The following is a 19,532-nucleotide window of genomic DNA, read 5'->3' on the forward strand; positions in this document are numbered from 1 at the left end:
ACTTCTGCATTCTCTTTAGGAGCAATTTGTTTAGTAGACTGCCTCCCTCCCCCAAAAAAAACCGCTGTCATCTTTGGTTTGCAAATTTAGTATTACTTTTTTCACTAAAATCTTGTCTAGACTCAGAAGTGTACCATGAATAGCTTCCAGAAGAGCTGTCTTAGTAAATGTCCATCTATAAACATGTCCTAAAATGATCTTGTGATTGCCATGAGTTCCTAACTTTTTCCTGAGGATTCACTTGTCATTGTGCATGAATCAAGGTGCTTCGTTACCTAGGTTTTTTTCTCATCTCTCCCTTAGGGAAGAAATAGCATTCTGTGTTGACAGAGTTATAACAAGCTGTTTAGTTAGCAACAAAATACAGTCCGAGGGGGGTGTCTGGATCATCTGCCAGCAAGGCAGAGGGACGTGCTTAGCATTTCCAAAAATCAAATTTTTCTCACTGAGATGCAAGTTCTGTAAGTTTTTAAGTCCTCATAAAAAGCTTTCACTCAGACCTCCTAAGTATGGTGCGCTGATTATGGATCATAAGAAAACTCTATTAGCTAGAAGTCTTGCATTAATGCAGAATTAGCTTCTTACAACTTGAAATGTCATCTTCCTTCACATTTCCCTTCCTTCTAATAGCCATCAGAGATGCACGCTCCAGCCTCAGGTCCTGCAGCTCCCCAGTCCTAAAACAGTTCCTCTGCCCTGCTAATGCCCAAGCGTGAATTTGCAGCACAGCCACTACAGAACAGGCTGGGCTGGGTCTGGAAGAGTTATCCAAAGCCTAAATAGGAAAACAAACTTTTCCACCCAGAGTCTGCTGCTGTAGCATAGTGCACCTGACTGCAGAGGGGGTATTGGTCCCACGGATAAACAGAAGGGTTTCCCATCATCTAGCAGGTCAGGTTGAATTGCATTTGTGCTACATAAGGGCACATTGATGAAATATAAATGAGCACAGGAGGGAAAGAGGCTAATGACTTCCAGGTGTCACACATAGAGCAGATCACCTGCCATTCCCTGCTGCATGGTGTTTTTTCCATCCCAGTTTCTTTTTCATCCCAATAACAACATGAAATACCACAGGCTCTTCGGTTAGATTAGGTGATGAGGGGCATTGCTCAGCGTGTCTGAGCATGCCAGATGTATTTTGAGCTTTAGAAAGAAGCGTGGTACAAGATTTAGTCTGTATTTAGTTACTGGCCTACTTTGCAGGATATTTTGCATTTCTGAAAACTTTCTCAGAGATGTGCCTTTTTTTCGTTCTGTTTCTTTCTTTATAAGCATTTAAAATCTCTTACCGTTTTTTAAGTTTGAAAGTAGTAACACCTAACCATTCAAAGGCAACCCACATATTAGTTTATAAATGTGTGTTTATTCCTCTTTTCCTTTTGATTTTCATCTTCTTAAAAACAAGGCTTGCCTGTTGCTGTGCTCTGTTCCTTATATCGATGCCATGGACATCAAGTTTTGGAGGAAGCTCTATTTTGAACCATCACCTTGATAAAATTACAGGAGGGGTGACTTCTTACTTAAGACATCCTTTTCTCTCGAGGCCATATATCACATTTTGCAGGGAGGGTGCTTATGTAGCTGCCTCTCTGAGCTGTTTGCCAAAAGCCCCACTGACTTTTGGATACCCTTTGGCCTTCATGAGGCATTTTAGGAGCACACATACACACACTTGAAGTCTTAATTTCTTTGGGACCATTTGGAGGATTTCTCTCCACCCTTTCCCAGGGAATCTAATAAAGGCAACCTTGTGACTTAGTGGTTTATTTTGGAAGCTCCAGGAACTTGCTATGACTGGAGGAGCCAGATTTGACAAACATTGTCCCATGAACTCTGTTGCGGTGGGGGAATGTCACAATCCCCCTGCTCTTCCTTATCCCAGAAATTGGGTCACCACAGTAAATTGGTAGGTTGATTGATAAGTACAGAAAAGACAGATCTCTATTGGGAATATGGGTGTGCTTTCATCTTGCTTGTCCAAAGGGAATGGGTCTCATATAATCACAGAGTCTGTGGATGCATGCATGGATCTCAGTCAGCTTTGCCCATTTTCAGGAGAAGAAACTGGGGCACCGAGGCTAACTTGGCAAAGGTACTGTGTAAATCCACACAGGGTGGAGAATTTAATCATTAATCTCCAGGATCAAGGAAGGACCCTACTACAGAACTTCATCTCCTAGCAAAAGTCTGATATACATAATACAATTTTTTTGATGAATGCATTTAGTGGGGTTTTGTCTTCCTTCACAGGCAAACAAGTGCTGACTATAATTGTTTCTTCCAAATATCTTTAGCCTTTTCTGTCTTTGTCAAGTCATTTTCCACTCAATGGGCTGAGTGCTCATGAATTATAAAAAGGCAACAAGTCTTCAAGCAGCAAACATGCTTTGGTGCTTTGTTTTCTCATGTTATCTCATAGTATAAAAATCCTTATACAAATGTTTTGAGCCGTTAAGACCTTCTGAAATGTTGTTTTAGAGTGTAAGGCATTCAAGGATTTATGTCTGCTCCATGTCTGGAAAAGACTGGAGCAACAGTTGTTCAGCCAGTTTGGAGCCTGGAAAAAGAAACAGGGCCATCTTTTCTGCTGAATATGTATAGGTGGAGAAAGCATCAATCCTTGACATCAGTTTAAGAGTTTTTTAGGAAACACTTACGCATAAATGTGGTATTTTCCTGTTGGTTGTTCTCAAGTATCCAGCATCTCAGGAATATGCAAAATCTCTTTTAATTTTTAATTTTACCATTATTTCAGAGGACCCTTACTCTTCACTACCGCAGGACCTATATTGCATTTGGGTCATCAAAAGAAATTAAGCATGATCTTGAAACTCTACATGTGGGAATACTGCATGAAATTGAAGCAACTGTGAGGAAACTGAGCAAGCAGGAGGTGGGCTCAGGGCTTTTAATCTGATATCCCCTGATCTCTAGAGGTGCTTCTTAAAATGTGTGGAGTTGTCTGATGCATATTTGCATTCATTTAACCCCTTACCACGCGATGTCTGTGGTGACTGTGAAGAGAAGAGAATTAGCCCTTGGAGGAGACAGGTGGTTTCGGAAAATTTGCTTCTAGCTTTTGACCATCTTGATGTCACTGTGGGCCTTATCACTCTGTTTAACAGTCTTTTGGATGGTGAAGGTTTTATTTTTTAAATTCCCTTTCTCTATGTCAATTTTTTGGTTTGAAAGAGCTCACTCTTATCAGATTAGACTAATTCAAAATACGGTCATAAATCTGAAGCTATGAAAATAGCTAAATAGAAATACTAAAAGGTATCTTTGACAATGGTTTGAATATAATAACAGTAATCGATAAATATCTGTAGGAAAGAGCAGAGAGCTCAATGTTTTAGTTGCGCTTTTTTAATAGACTTCTATAAACCAGTAGGGATACATGGAAATATTGAAATTACTGCGCTGTTTCAGTGACTAAAAAGCTGTAAAAAATTTTGTTCTTACTGCATGGGATGTGATAACAGCAACAGATTAATGCTCTTCAGAGTATTTTCAGTGGTGTTTCCTAGACAGACATATATATAAAATAATTTTTCAAAGGAGTGCATCCATGGCTGCATCTGATAAAATGTTGAGAGCTCTGCTGAGATCAGTGAAGCTAGGTGATATATATCAGCTGAGACTCAGGCTGTATGGCATGTCTTATATTCACTGGGTACAAAAAGCCAAGAAGAATCCTCCTGCCAGAAAGAGGGCTTATTGCTCTGCTCAGTAAATGCAGCACAAACAAAACTCCCAAACTTTCTAAATCCTTTTAAATTGCTCAAAAGATTTTCTTGGTCAGTGATATTGCAAGAAACATATTATTTTGGAGGTGACCTAATTTGAATCTTTTCTGAATTGCTTTATGATTAGAGCAGTCACATGCTGAGGTAGGACCCCATTAGTGGGTTTAAGTCATCTGTTTACTTCTGAAAACGCGCATTGTTATGGGCTCTGCTGAGTATTCTTTTTTTTTTTTTAATTTTCTTTTCTTTTTCTTTTTCTTTTTTTTTTTCTCTCTTGCAGGACAGAACATCGCAGTTATACCGGTTTGGGAGCAAAATATGGAATGTGTTTCACTGCTGACCGAAGGCAGCCAAATGAACAGTATTTATAGTAGTTTGAAAATCAGCAGTTAGCAGTTTCTTCACATTCTAACACTACCCAGCACTTTCCAGAGAGAACTCATTGTTTACAAGAAATCTGCTTTCCAAATCCGTTGCGGTGCCCTCCAGCCTTGACTATTAACTATTTGCAAAGGGGAAGCTAATCTACGGTTTGGGGAAAGATGGCAATGGATGAGTACCTGTGGATGGTCATTGTGGGGTTTATCATTGCTTTTATTTTAGCTTTTTCAGTTGGTGCAAATGATGTTGCAAATTCTTTCGGCACGGCTGTGGGCTCTGGTGTCGTTACTTTACGCCAGGCTTGCATTTTGGCTTCAGTTTTTGAAACCACTGGCTCAGTATTGCTGGGAGCAAAAGTAGGAGAAACAATTCGGAAAGGTATCATTGATGTTAACCTGTACAACGAGTCTGTCCCACTGCTGATGGCAGGAGAAGTGAGTGCAATGGTTGGTAAGTAACACTTTCCTATTCCAAGTAACATTTGTTGTGTATTTGTCATCCTGTTTGTTGTGAACATTGTTAATTAAGTCTACCCATCTTCTGGATCTGCACATCTGGTCTTGTATGAATGCAGGGGCCTGTACTCCTATTTAAGTCTCCTATGTTTTTTAAATGCTTCTAATAATTTACATTTTTCAGTGGTTCATAACTAATAGACAAAAAAAATGTTTTACAAAATGGATCCTATCTATGTATAGGATACTGAAAAAAATTATTTTGGAGATTTTTGTGATGGTAAATGGAAAATTGGAAAGCACAGTATTTGTGTCTGTACAGAAGATTCTACAGAAACAGCAGTTTGCAGTGAGTATGTACAAGAAGGAGTTGTTTTGAAAAAAATTACAGAAAATCCAAACACATTTTGAGTGATTTGATCACTCAAATCATTTAAGTGATTTGAGTGATTGCAATTAGTTGTACACTTCACCCTTGCTCATGGCAAAACTAAGGGAGCAGTAAAGATAAATAATCACACATTTAAGGTCTCTTTAATTTTTCTGACCCAAACCGACAGCAGGTTACTGTACTTTAGAGTCTGTTCCCCTACTTTTGGTGGCAGTTAACTAAATCTCAGTTTAGAACAAATAGCATATTCTGAGGTAAGTAACATTAAGCCACAGTATTTACTCTTTGTTTATATGCAAGAGGCTTTGTGAGCTTTTAGAGAGCTCCCTCAAGGAGCAAACCTGCTTTTAAAGGTCAGGAGGCAGCAGGAAGGAAACCCTTTCACTGTGGGAGAGGCAACCCAGGCGAGGGGCCAGCCCTTCCATCCCACCACCACTTCCTTAGTCTGGCAGGTTCGTGGCATCCCATGACAGGGTGGCGTGATTTGTACAAGCATCGCAGCACCCTCTGTTTGAAAGGGATGTTCCACTTAAAAATATTCTTCCTTAAACCTACTTAAACTTGATCTAAATATTATTTCTACCTATCCCTCTAACCTCCTCACAGTTTTTAGGCAGGACCTGCACATGGGATAGGTGAATCTTTGCAGAGGTCTACTGCATGTGATTATTTTCCTGTTTCTTAGGGGAAACTTTAGCACTTTTTTAAATATTTTTTATTTTAATGGATCAAAATGGACATTGAGTGACAGTTTCTGGAGTTGTCAGAGGTGGCTTTGTGTGCTTGACTGTGGGGAGGTAGTTCCCTTAGTTCTTTGGCTGCTCCTGAGCCTCCTGAAGGTTGACCACCTTTCCTTGCCCAAGGGGAAGAGGGTTGGCTAGTGAGAAATCACTGCTGGGACTGCAGCCACTTCCCTAGATGGTCCTTCTGGGAGATTGCCACCGTAAACCACATCAAGTGCTCTTGGGCACCCCCCATCAGTTGCTCTTTCCTGATATCTTGCAAGGTCAGCTGCAGGTTCCTGGTCTTTCCCTTGGGCTGTATGGTGGTTTTTTATTACATAATCACAGAATATTCTGAGTTGGAAGGGACCCACAAGGATCATCGAATCCAACTCTTTAAGTGAATGGCCATATGGGGATCAAACCCACAACCTTCGCATTATTAGCAACGTGCTCTAACCATCTGAGCTAATCTCAGACTTCCACTTGCATCATTTAGCCCTCTTCTTGCTGAGATAGCTCACTGTCTGAAATGTAAGTGACCTGCGCATTCTTGATACTCATGATTCCCATTGACGGAAGGGTCCTTTTGCTTTTCTGTATCTATTTCTGGCATCCTGATCCTGGCAGGGCAAGGTTTTAAGTCTCAGATACCCCCTGCAGAGGCAACTGGTCAGAAGCTCAAAGAAAACAACTTATTTGCATGCGTATTTACATAAGCCTGTGTGAACTTCATGACCAGTTGCATTCCCTTCCTCCAGTAAGGGCATTAAGAAGAAATTCCACATTTTAAATCTCAGAATTAATCACAAGTTACAAAATGCAGATTTCAATTTTTTTTCCCCTCAAATCCATTTCCAGCTCTTCTCTGGATGTATGATATTTTTTCTGTGTTTTCTCTGAGCCTTCTTGGATGTTTTCCTTTCCTCTTTCTGTTTTTGCTCTGCATTTTCCCCCATCCTGTTCTCTCATGCCTCATGATCATGTTTTTGCAAATGGATTTAGCTTCTGAATTTCAATGAAGCTTAAATGAGTCAACAGTCTGGGAGAGACCAAAAGTCACTGTATCCTCTTTCCAGATGTTGATGGAAGATCCTTTGATGCTTGCAGCAAACAGCAGATGGTAATTTTCAGGGCAAGCTTCTCTCCTAAGAGAGAAGGATGCAGGGAGCAATGGGATTAAAATTTTAAAATGTAGCATTTTGTAATAATTCATAGCATATTAAAGTGTTGTTTATTAGGCAGATCAGAAGTGAGGGACTTGCTTTTGGGAGTAAATTGCAGTGCTTCCTTAGCATTAACTAATTGTCAGGTTATTGTCAGGATTTGTCTGGGTGTTGTTGTAGTGGTCCTGGTGTGAGCAGAAGTCAGCAGCTGGTGCGACTGAGGAGATTCCACCAACAGAGAGGATATCCCAGCCAGGATTAGTAAAGCAAAGTACTAATCTAGTCTTGCAGGTGACGTGGTGTTTGATGGGGGATTATGGCTGGCACACAGCACTGGAGCCCCAGGAGAATGGATGTGGTGCCTTCAGCACCAGGGGAGCATGAAACACACCCTGGGCCAAAAGTGGGTGCTGGCAACTCTTGGTCAGGGCAGTCTGCAGCCAGCCCTCTCTCTTTAGGGGGTATTAAAGGAAAGGGTGTGCAGCCGTGGTGTCAGCAGGCATGAAGAGTCTGAATTTGGGACTCTGTGACAGGTCTAGTGAACCTCCTGCTTCCTAGGTTAGTTTTGCAACGGTAAAAACTGGAAACATACATTTTTTGTTAAAGAGGAGTTAAAGCTTTGGTGTAGGTAGTTAAGGCACTACAAACACTGGAGGAAAGTCCTGGTCTGGCTTGATTTGTATTTTCTTCTGTTCCTTAATATGCTTCCTTAAACTTGTTTAGATCATGCATTGTCCTTCTCAGACCATCCACTTTTCCTCTTGCTCTCATGTTTGTTTTCAACTGAGCAACCTAATCTAGTGGAAGGTGCCCCTGTCCATGGCAGAGGGGTGGAACTGGATGATCTTTAAGGTCTCTTCCAACCCAAGCCATTCTGTGATTCTATGATTATGTTGAGTTGTTTAAACACGAAAGAGCTCCATGATCCCTCTATTTCCCCACCAACAAAAAAACCCAGCCCTTGCTACACATTTGCAGTGCAGCTGTGGCTTTGTTGTGTTTCCCTACTTTTCAGGCTGAGTATTTTGTAATTACATACCTATGGCTGGCCTATCTGTTTATTTGACTCCTTACAGGTGTAACCATCTGACTTCTCTTTCACCTCACTTCCACTTGCTGGTATCTAAGTTCATGTCAAAGGTATCAAAGTGTATTTATTTTTATTTTAGTACAGGGGAAAATAAGCCAAAAAATTAAAGGGCAAGAGAAGTAACAGTTGTTTTGGGATAGTACCCCAGGAGAGATCAGTTTTACAAACTGGTTGACTTCCAAATGTAGCTGCATATGATACCAGCAAATCACCATTTGCAGATGTCTCTGTTTGAAGACCTTCAAACCAGCTTCTAGTGTTGGAATTGAGGATGGAGGCTGAAATTTTGGGTAACAGCCTATGTTCAGTGACTTTGCTTTATCACCTGTGTCTGCTGCAGATCTGTTAAGAGAGGTGGCATGATCCAGAAAATTCAGGATCTCTCATGGCAGTCTGATTGCTGCCATTGGTGCCTCTTAACACATGAAGATTTAGTCTTAAGGCCATCAAGTCTAAAGATGAAGAAGAGATCTTTCTAAGAATTTTCTAATATTAGGTGAGGTACACAGAATGCTTGTGTCACTGCCAAAATTATTTTGGTGTCCTGAGGTTAGTGCCACTGCAAGAGGAGTAGGAAACCTGGGTCCTTGCAAAGTGAAAGTGAGTTGAAGAATGGAGCTGCATGCTCAAGGGCTTGGTGGCCAAATGTGGTCTGATCTAACTACTGAAAGTGGTGCTTGGGGTACTTTTTTTTCTTCCCTGCACTCTTGACCACCATCCTTCCTGGACATCTGTAGGACATGAGACATTGCATTACTTTATAGACCACTAACCACCATCTCTTAGTTATTTCCTTATGCCCAGGATATCTTTGGCTACTCCACGACTAAGACAAGACCTTTCTGCAGTTCTGAATTTCTCCAGTGTGACAGTGAACTGCAAATAAAGGCAGTTGACAGAGTCCTTATTCCCTCCTCAGTCTGTTTTTCCTATAGAGGACTCTGAATGGCTGTGCATTGTTGAGAAGAGGCATAAAAACTCTCTGCCCCACAATTTGAGTCTTTCTCTGGTAGTATCCAAATTTAGGAGCGTGGGTAGTTCACTAGTGAAATGGTGAATACCTTCTCACACTGATCACATGGAGGCTTCCAGATCCAGCTCTGAAGAATAAGGTTTTCTAAGCTTGATGCAGGCTGGGACCAGTTTGTGTATTTAATCAGACAGGCTGTAAATACTGAGAGCCTTCAAAAAAAAAAAAGGCAGAACTGTTGTGAAGTGTAAAGAGCTGCTAGTCATAAACAGTCATAAGTAAGATGTAGCATTCAAAGCTGCTATTAAACTGTCTTAGTATCTGCTTTTAGAGACAGAACAGGAACAAAACTCTCTTTAGAAGATCTCTGTTATGCATGTGGAGTGTAGGCAGCACTTCTAAAAGAATGTGGGTATGTGGCAAAGAATTTTCTGTATTACATTATTGTTGTTGTTGTTTATACCATATGGTTGGGTTTTTTCTAGGTTCTGCTGTTTGGCAGCTAATTGCATCGTTCTTGAAACTCCCAATATCAGGGACCCATTGCATTGTAGGTGCTACGATTGGATTTTCTCTGGTGGCAATTGGCACGCAGGGTGTCCAGTGGATGCAACTTGTTAAGATTGGTAAGTGCTATCTCCTTTTATGTGTGAGAGGATATGAAATACTGTGTACTGCCTGCAAAAAAACATTCCCAGAAATCTGCTTTGTGCTGATAGCAGTTCCTCATTAACTTATTTTCCACCCCAGTAGTGTCATTCATAAGATGCACTGATGCCATGTTTATTAAGGGCTGCAGTGTGTCTGCAGTGGAGAAAGAGGTAAGACAAAAGTTGCACTTCCTCGGAGGTAAGCTGAGGACACATTGTCCCTCAGAGACATGCTTCAAGGTGACATTCGTCCTCTTCTAATTCTTTTTGTGGCAGCTCATACTACCCTGTTCTTGCTCTCTAACAATGTGTATGCCGTCATGTGAATGCCCACAGTCATGTTTCTCCACCCACCATCTTCAGGGAGGCAAAATCTGGGCATACAGCACATGTTTAACACACAGCCTCCCATTACCAAGATCAGTACATCCAAGCAGGGATGTGATGGATTTTTTTGTTATTGTTTTGGAAGCCTTGTAACCCGAGGTGCAGCCTAAAGCCTGTATTAAAAGGATTTGATTCTGAAAACATGGTAATATATTTGAACTTTAGCAATGCATATATTCTTTTTAATTCTGTTGAAAGTAAAAGAGAGTTTACAGTGATAGCAGAATCAATCTGTTCACCATGCTGCAAACAATAAATCACTCTGGACGAGATTTCCAGAGTGCTGCCCTAATCCAGTTTTATTGGAATCAGTGGGAGTTATGCCACCTACTTCAGTTAAATCAGTCCTGGACATTTGCAGCACTGGCCTGCAAAAAATTTACACGCATTATACATTACAGTTGGTGCTTCTATGGCATTTTGGAAATTGAGACTTTTCCCCTGTGAGCAGCATGACATCCTGCTAAATGCAGTTGCTTTCCACTTGCATGCAACACTTGTGGTTGTGGTGATTAGGAAATTACAGGGTTTGCTTGGTGTACTCTGATTCAAACTACAAGAAACTTTTATGATGAATTTGATTGCTAAACTTGCAAAATGATCAGGAGATGCTTTGGCTGATATTTCTAATGGTGCCTAGCATTACTTTGACTTTAATGAATGTCAGTGGACACTGAGTTGCATCAGTTGTAAGTAAACATACAGAACATTCATTCCAATTGTACAAGAACTGTTTTAAATTTATTGCTCATTAACAACTTACATAACTATTATGCAAGAATACTGTTTATTTCAAGTTTCTTTCTTTCTTTTCTTCGACACAGTTGCCTCTTGGTTTATTTCCCCACTGTTATCTGGCTTAATGTCTGGAGTCCTCTTTGTGCTGATTAGATTCTTCATTTTAAACAAGGTAAAGAAATCTCCCTATTGTAATGAGTGCTTAGTATGAAGGTTGTATTCTAGCCTCCCATTTGAGTGCTGGCATTTCCAGAGTTGAAGGTTTGTGGCTTGCTTTTTGCACAGGAGACCAGTCATTTTTTTAATAGCCACTAGAACTTTACTTGCTTTTAGCAGTTCTGAAAGCTCGGGGTAAGTAATTTGACAAGTATTTGAGGCTTAGAAGGTGCTATGTGATAATTAATATTGTATATTCTATTTAGTCAGAAGATGGTACACTGAGATTGCTTCTGTATCAGTACAAGCTTGCTGGCATTAACTTAGCCTCACAATAGCTGTTCTGACTGTTATTCAAACCGAACAGTTCTGTCTTGGAGATACTCTAATTGGCATTTTATAATTGTGAAATTTTAAGCTTTGGTTTTCCAGCACATCAAACAGGAGATGGGCGTCTGCATATTTTGTAGATTCTCCAGAAACCTGAATTAGTGGGTTTTAGTGACCTGATAACATCAGTCCATGCACCTCCAGTGCAAAAGATCACTTACATGCCACCCAGCATAAATTGGAAATCAGAACACTTTTATCTGCTTTTTCCATTTCTCTCACACCATTCAGCTTGCTAAAATGGGGAAGTGTAGCGCATGACAATGACCTAAAATAAGGGGCACTATATTAGCAGTGTTACAAGGAACTTAAATAGATGAGGGATTAATTCCTTTGCTATAAATAGCACCACCTGTAACCTCAGCTTCATCATTCTTTATTTCTGATCTAAATAAATGTCAGTGATAAAAACAGGTGATAGATTTGATCAGACTCAGCTCTGAATGAAGAAGTACTCAAGTTGCATAAACAATGAGGAAAGGTTCCACTATGGCATTCAAAACCTAGCAACTTAAGAAATTAGTCATCAAAATACATGAACTCTGGTATTAAAGCCACATATTTAAGCATTCAAGAGGCAGAAAAAGTTCAAGTTAAGGACACTGAATTTCTATTGCCATCTGTGCCATTCACAAAGTAGTAAGATCTGTAGAGCTTCTGCCGTAAGCAGGAAGCGACTTGTGTTGTTTGCATGCATAAAAAAAAAGCGGCTTTCTAGCTGATGAGTCTGTGGCCTGTTACAGGGCTTCATGCCCTTGTTGGGGGTGTCTGTGAATAGCAGCTGACACTGCAAATACAGCCCATACTGCATCACGCTTTGGGACCAGGGCACAGCACAGGGCGGCTGCAGCCTTTTCTCAGCTCCCTTTTATAGCTCATGGCAGCAAGAAACAACCACATTAGCCAGCCCTCAGCTTCGCCAGGCTCTTTGCAAACACTCAGAGGCCCTCAAAAGGCCAAGGCAGTCTCCTCACAAAGGCTTTGTCCATGGTGCATTTCCGCTGCACTGTCAGCTGAGCCTTTCCTTGTGAGTGCTGAGGGCACGAGGCTGCTGCGAGGCTGCTGCGGGCAGCAGGCACAGCAACATGCTAAACACTGTGTACTCGCTTTATGTGTGTTACCTGTTCCATGCAGCCAGACACTTACTATTTCAGAGATTTCTGTTAGCTAGTAGAAAGTACCAGGCTGTCTCAGTCAAAACCGAGAGGTTAGAAGTAAGGTTTAGAGATGGATGCATTGCACCGATGCTTGTAGCCTTGCCCCAAAACACCAAAGCCCTCTCCTTTTTGGCACCCTTCAGTCATGCTGAGTGAAAGAGGTTCCTCTCTTGGAGACAAAAATGAATAAGGACACAGTTACAGAAAGAAACCTGCCACCAGGTTGCTCAGCAGGTCTACAGCCAACCTGAAAGTACAACCTGTCTCCCTTGGTTCCCTTTAACAGTGTCAAGCTTCCCCAGAAGCACTGACTCAGGAGCACATGTTTTCCTCATGGTGGTTTATGCTGACATTAATCTGGTGTGAAATCCAACTAATGTTTCGTTTTTCTCCTTGATTTCTATGCAGGAAGACCCTGTGCCCAACGGTCTCCGTGCACTTCCAGTGTTTTATGCTGCTACCATAGCTATTAACGTGTTTTCCATCATGTACACAGGGGCACCAGGTGAGTGAGCCATCCACAGGAGGAGGCACGGGAGGGAGGCTTCCCACAGTGCATAAGGATGCTCTGCCAGTGTGCTGTCAGGTAGCCATCAGCACCATAGAGTTATCTCCTATCCTAGGAGTTAACAAGGGCAAGACTAAATCATTCACCTCCCCACATGCTTCTATTTGTGCAGTGTGTTTTTGTGACACCCTTCTGTTCGCTGTGGTTAGTGGGGAAGAGTACAGCTACAAAAAACCCTCCTCTTTAAAGGAAGGGAAATTACTGAGCTGCCAGCTTTGGCTTTGTGAATTTGAGTACTTGTTGAGCTCTCAGAGGTGTTCTAGATATGTGCATCAAGGAGAGAAGGTTCAGAGCAGGGCATAAGAGGGGGTAGGCTGTTTGCACTCAGTATAACACTGTCGCTCCATTGACATCAGCAGTCACTGTTCTGGTAGGTCTGGCACAGAGACTGTTATTTAAATTTAGTTAATTTCCCTTTAATGATAAGAAACCCAAGCCTGTTTCTGAAGCCTGTTTCTGCATTAAATGCGTCTTCTTTCTTTGGTGTTGTGTTTTCATTGCAACTCAGTAGAAGGAAATGAAGTTGAAGGACTTAATTTGTATTTTTTTATATTTGTATATTTTATGTGCACTTAAATGTTTGTGTTTATTCATATTTTTATTTATACTTGAATTAATATTTTTATATTATTTAAATTTATATATTTTATGTTTATATTTGTATATTTATATTCACACATTTTATGGCTATGTATTTGCATTTATATTTTTATAGTTAACTTTACTTAAGCAGAGTACATTTAAATATGGACTTGTAGCAAAAGAGTTCAGAAAAAAAATGTTCAGTGATCTCAACTACTTTGTTGAAGACTGGTCATTAAATGTTGTCTTTGGATTAGATTATTGCCCCAGTGCCATGAACGAGAAAGCAGTTGAAGATAGACCCCTGAACGTGGCCCTTAATTCAGACAGTAGGCTTAGAAAGTGACCTTTTTTGAATGAAAATTTGTTTTCTCTAAAAGCTGACACACTAGATGTACTAGATAAATGCAGTTGGTAGACTCTACTCCATAGCATAGCATTACTGAAATTAATAAAAAGACATTCCCAATTTGAGGGTAATGTAACTATTCCTTTTTCTTAAGGCTAATCAGCTATATATGCAAGATGTTTCACAGTAAATCAACTGTATAACCAATTTTTCCTCATTAGTTGTACTGCAGAAGTAGATCGGGCACTTTGCAGTGACTCATTAAGCAAAATAAATAAAATAAGAATCTTAATGTCCCTTCTGTTTCAGCTTAGCAGTCTCTAAAGTGTGTGAATAAAAAGGTGGAACTCCATTTTTGATACTCGGGAAATACATATTTACTCTCCAAGGCCTTTATCCTGGCAACATTTACTCCCAAGGATGAATTAATCACATAGGTTTCAAGATAGGCAATGTATATATGGGTTTGAAAGATCATAGTCCAAGCTCTTTCTTCCTTAAGGGTTGGATTGTTTCATTGAACAAGTGCAAGGAGCTCTGTTGGGGGAATACTTGCAGGAACATGAGTTATTGACAGGGCTGTGCATTGCAGGACTGAAACCTCAGCTCTTGAGTGCAGCATTAAGCTAATATCCTAAGCAAATAATGGCTTAGATTAAGCTAAGCATTAGGCTTTATTGACCAGGGCAAAGGTCAGGTAAATATTTACCCTAAGGGGCCACAGGGTTTAACATGCATTAATGTATAAAATCACTGCAAACCTGTCTTAGCTCCCCTGATGTGGGGGTCTTACCTTTGTCTTATTTGGAAATAAGGTCATGGTGGAGTAACAGAAAATTGGAAGACTAAACCTGCAAATGTTTCCATGTCAACTAGACCTTTAAATACTGTGGTAATGGTCATGTTAAAAGTTACCAGCTCATTCATGTTGGTTTTGAATACATTGTGAACACTGGCTTTTCTGCAACAAATCACTCTTCCACTGGCTGGGATAATTAAGTCATGTTAATTTATGATTTTCTTAGGTTTTATTTCTTTGTCTTCACAGTACTGGGACTGATACTGCCAATGTGGGCCATTGCTCTGATATCAATTGGCGTGTCCTTAGTATTTGCTGTCTTAGTCTGGATTTTTGTGTGTCCCTGGATGAAGAGAAAAATAGAAAGTAAGTAGTTGTTTGATGAAATGTGAGTGATGTAAAATCATGTAAAATTGCATTTCAGAGGTGGAATTGCCCTTGAGAGGTCTAGTCCAGTCCTTGAGAGGACCTAGTCCAGTCCCCACCCACAGGGAAGATGTGCTTAAACTATTCCTCGCATATTTTTGTAATCTGCTTAAAAATCTGCAGTGGTAGAAATTCAAAACCTTGTTAGGCAATCCATTGCAGTGCTCACTTCTTCTAGAGTCTAAACAGAAACAGGACAATAAAACCTGGAATATAATCTGGTTAATGTTTTAGTCAGAAAATGTTAAAGAGGAAAAACCTGGCAGAATGATCATCTTTAAGTGACTTCTTTAACTGTACAGTAAGTTGAGCTGATCACAGCTTTTAGCTTTATAGTCTTTTGCTTGTTTGCTTTGCTACTTTCAAGAAATGCAGTGTTTAAAATGCAGTTTCAGATTTCACTAATAGATGAACAGCTCAGTGTTTTACTTCAGTTGTCTACTTTGGTGAATTTTATAGGAAAAAGCAAAGATGCTCTAGAATTTTCCCACATGAACTTAGTAAAGAAAAGTATTAGAAATAAATAAAGAATGTGTATGAAATGCAGCCATGTTATTGTATCCATGTTAAACTATGCTGTTGATGCAAACAGTGAAAACTTAAGTAAAAAGTGGTATAGGTTGGGTTTAAAATTATGGTACTATTATTTCCTTAGGCCGGTTAAAGAAAGATGCTGCACTGTCAAGGATATCAGATGAAAGTCTTGATAAAATTCAAGATGAAGAAACACCAGTCTTTAAAGAGCTTCCTGGTGCCAAAGCATCTGATGAGAGCACGATTCCCCTTACTGGCTCAGTAACAGAAGCTGCTGGGGCATCAGATACTATTGCAAATGGAAACCATCCACGTGTACCATATGGTAAGAAACTAATGCAACACGGAGGGTTTGTGTTTTTCTTGTTTCGGTGAGGTTTCTTAACTGCAAGGAGGTCTCTCTTGTAAATAGTAAGTTAGCATTTGGGATTTCCATCTCTAATCCCTTTTCAGCACGTTTGGAAGGATGCTCATTTATAACAATGTTTTCTAGAGAGGACATAATTACATTTTCTTTGGCTGTATTTCAACTTTAGAAACAGCGGGAAAAAAAATTACTTGCCTCTTTGCTTTACTTTGTATCCTTAATGGTGTTTCCATCCTTTCAAGCAGTGGAAAAATACAGAGAACACAGATTACTGATGTATGAAGGTTAAATTCAGCATAAAGATGATTAACATACTACAACAGGAGATGAAAAGATTTGGACTTTAGTTGACAAACCTATGACCATTTGGACCGTGTCCACTAGAAAAATCTCATGCATTGTTTTCTGAATATGCATTTATAAGAAGTAGGCTTCTGTGCATAAAGCTCTTTTTGTTCTCCCATGTGGTGGGATCACCCCACTCCACTTAGCGGTCTGCTGACTTTGATATCACTTTGCTAACATCTACACACCTCTGTAATTTGGTTAATAAATGTCTAAAATATTAACTGTTTCTTGCAAAATCAAATAAGTCATGACGTGGAGCCCTTTGAGTGTGTGTCTCCAGTTTAAAAATAGGTAAACCAAGTTCTGAATGTTGCGTAGTGGAAATCTGGGAAGTCAGGAAACAAAAACGTTTCTTTAGAAGTTTTACCTGTGATACATTTTGATGTGTGTCCTACAGCGTATGCTAACATTAAATATATGCTGTGGGAACAATTATCAGCATGTTCATAGAAATAAGATTTAGAAAATGTTGCAATAGCTGAGGAAATACTTCTGCAGAACATCAACTTTTTGCTGTTTTATAAAATTATTTTTAAAAGCTATGTAAATGTCTCTTAAACATATGTGATCTTCTATTCGGTATGAAATAGCAGTAACCCATCTTTCAGAAATCCTAATTATTCCTATTCAATACCTCATAAAAAGTAGAGCTTGCTTTACGAGAAAGAAATTTTATGGAAATTATTTTTTCAGAGAACCTGAGCATTTAACCATCAAGTATCACATTCTTATACCTGATCCTAAGTGACTTGCTGCAGGTTATACAGCATGTCTGGGGAGACACAACACTGGAACAAACCTCTTTTTGCACAGCATATGTGAGACTTAATTTTGCAGTGAATTGAATCTTGGCTTATTCGCTGCATGTAATGGAAATTGGTCTTCTTTGTCCTGTATTCTCAGATTGCGGCCGCATTATTTTCTTGTGAAGTTGGAGGAATGGAGCTCTTATATTGCATTTTGTATAAATAAAAATTCTGAATCTTTGCCTTTTCAGGAAGGGCATTTTCGGTGACGCACACCTCAGTGAAATCACCTGTTTCCAATGGCACCTTCAGCTTCGATGGCCACGTGAGGAGTGATGGCCACGTTTATCACACTGTGCACAAGGACTCAGGTTTATACAAAGACTTGCTCCACAAAATACACCTGGACAGGGCCAATGAGGAAAGGCCCACTCCAGAAAATAACTACAAACTCTTACGACGCAACAACAGTTATACTTGTTACACTGCTGCTATTTGTGGCATGCCCGTGCATTCCTCCTTTAAGGCAGCAGATACGTCAGCTCCAGAGGACAGTGAAAAGTTAGTGGGAGACACTGTTTCCTACTCCAAGAAGCGAGTCCGCTACGACAGCTACTCCAGCTATTGCAACGCAGTGGCTGAGGCAGAGATCGAGGCGGAGGAAGGTGGGGTGGAAATGAAGTTGGCCTCTGAACTTGCAGAACCTAACCGGCCACCGGTTGATCCTGTGGAAGAGGATAAGGAAGAGAAAGACACGTCTCAGGTCCATCTACTTTTCCACTTCCTCCAGATCTTAACAGCCTGCTTTGGATCCTTTGCCCATGGAGGTAATGATGTCAGGTAAGAGCATGAGATCTCTGCAGTTTTAAGGTTTAAATACTTGGAGCAAGGTTTGCCAGCTTGGCTGGTTGGAAAGCGCATTCATGTCTGCACGTAGATGATCATCAGGGCTCTGTTTTGCAAAGCGTGTGGCATCGATGTCTCAGATGCTTTCCAGGAGTTAGGCTGCCTAGTCCATGGTTTATTTTCTTCTCAAGGGTAAAATCTTTTTTATTTACTGCTAAATAATTGTTTAGTGATTAGTTTAATTTAGGTTTAATTTTGGCAGTCTTTGAGGCATTGAGACTTCCCCCAACATGCCAATCACTGTAAAAGAAAACAGGACAGTCCCACTCCTGCAGAATTTGCAGTCTGTTTGAACTGCAAAATCAGAAACCTTCAACAAGTAAGAGGTTTTAGACTACTTTTGTCATTAGATGAATTTCATCTCTTGTCACACTGCGAAAAGAGATGTGTGAAGAATGTCTTCATTTTTATTGCTGCATCCCTTACAGACTTCACTTAACTGAATCTTTTGCTTACGGTTTTCCAGGAGTCTAGGACCATGTGAGGCACCGTATCACTAAAAAGTCTTTTTAGTGAAAGTTAAAGTTAAAAAAAAGTCTAAAGTTTAAGCATTAAAGTCCTACTGCAGTTCATAACCTGTACATAAAACTTCTCTAGCTGCTGCAGTTCTCTTACCAAAATAAAGGGAGCTACCCCCAAGGAGCCCTGGGCATGTGTCCGTGCCCCATGCAGAGAGAGGACACGGGCTATGGCTCATCTCTTAACACTCATTTAATAAGCTTCACGTTTCCCAGCATAGTTCTGGTATGCAGTATTCCCTAACAGGAGTTTTATCCAGAGGCACTACCACCGAGTTGTCCTTGAGTTTGGAAGAAGACGGTGAGTTCATCCTTCAGTCATTTGGCTTAAGTGTGCCTGTCCTTAAATCTCACAGCATTAATGTCATTTCCCAGGAATAAAGGAAAAGCATCATCTTTCAGGAGTCTTTTTCTCCTGTTCATATTGACTCAGGCAGCTGACGATCTTGAAGTTGGTTTCAGAAAATGTTTATCTGCACTTCTTTGGCCTCCATCATCTGGTCAGATCCCTGCAAAATAGTGTCTCTTTACTCACTCATTTGCCAACCTCTTTCATTTTGAAGCTTTGGCTCTGTTTTATTCCACAGAGTACAAGACTTTTGTCTGTAGGACACAGGCTCAGGATGAAGCATTTTATACCTTCCTCGTCTGCACTCACATTGCCCATCTGCCTATAACACTGTGGGGGTCTATTGCACCTCATCATCTTGATGGCTTGTGGGTGGAGAGCAATTTGGGTGGTTTTGCTCTGTCCCTGGGAACACTGCGTATTTTTCCTTAAGGATTTGGCTGGACTGCCTCTTCCCTAGGCCTGGAGCGATCCATTTGGTATTTAATAAGCACTTTTTCCAGTATCATGATAAGGTCCCCTGAGAAATTCACTCAAGCTGCTTGTTGAAGCAGCTGTCCTTATTTGGGTTGTAGCTGGGGCTGTACTGAGTCCCCTTCCCACCGAACCCTTTCTGTGTTAGCTGTGCCCTGGCAGTG

At 40.5% G+C, this 19,532-nt stretch overlaps 1 protein-coding gene across 7 annotated transcripts in view; it reads left to right on the forward strand.

Moving 5' to 3' along the window:
- The window catches only part of SLC20A2 (solute carrier family 20 member 2), a 57,632-nt gene that overhangs the window by 20,453 nt on the left and 17,647 nt on the right, over positions 1-19,532 (forward strand). For all 7 annotated transcript variants that reach the window (XR_003526513.1, XM_027636365.1, XM_027636363.1 and 4 more), the window contains 7 exons: positions 4,030-4,580; positions 9,410-9,550; positions 10,786-10,871; positions 12,811-12,907; positions 14,950-15,066; positions 15,782-15,985; positions 17,373-17,961. Coding sequence is in view for 6 of the 7 variants with exons in the window: in XM_027636365.1 (XP_027492166.1) it covers positions 4,292-4,580; positions 9,410-9,550; positions 10,786-10,871; positions 12,811-12,907; positions 14,950-15,066; positions 15,782-15,985; positions 17,373-17,961 (1,523 nt within the window). In the remaining variant the exon portion in view is untranslated. The remainder of the gene's footprint in view (positions 1-4,029; positions 4,581-9,409; positions 9,551-10,785; positions 10,872-12,810; positions 12,908-14,949; positions 15,067-15,781; positions 15,986-17,372; positions 17,962-19,532) is intronic.

The sequence above is a fragment of the Corapipo altera genome, unplaced genomic scaffold, assembly GCF_003945725.1.
Source record: "Corapipo altera isolate COAL_440 unplaced genomic scaffold, ASM394572v1 22b, whole genome shotgun sequence".
Taxonomy (NCBI): domain Eukaryota; kingdom Metazoa; phylum Chordata; class Aves; order Passeriformes; family Pipridae; genus Corapipo; species Corapipo altera.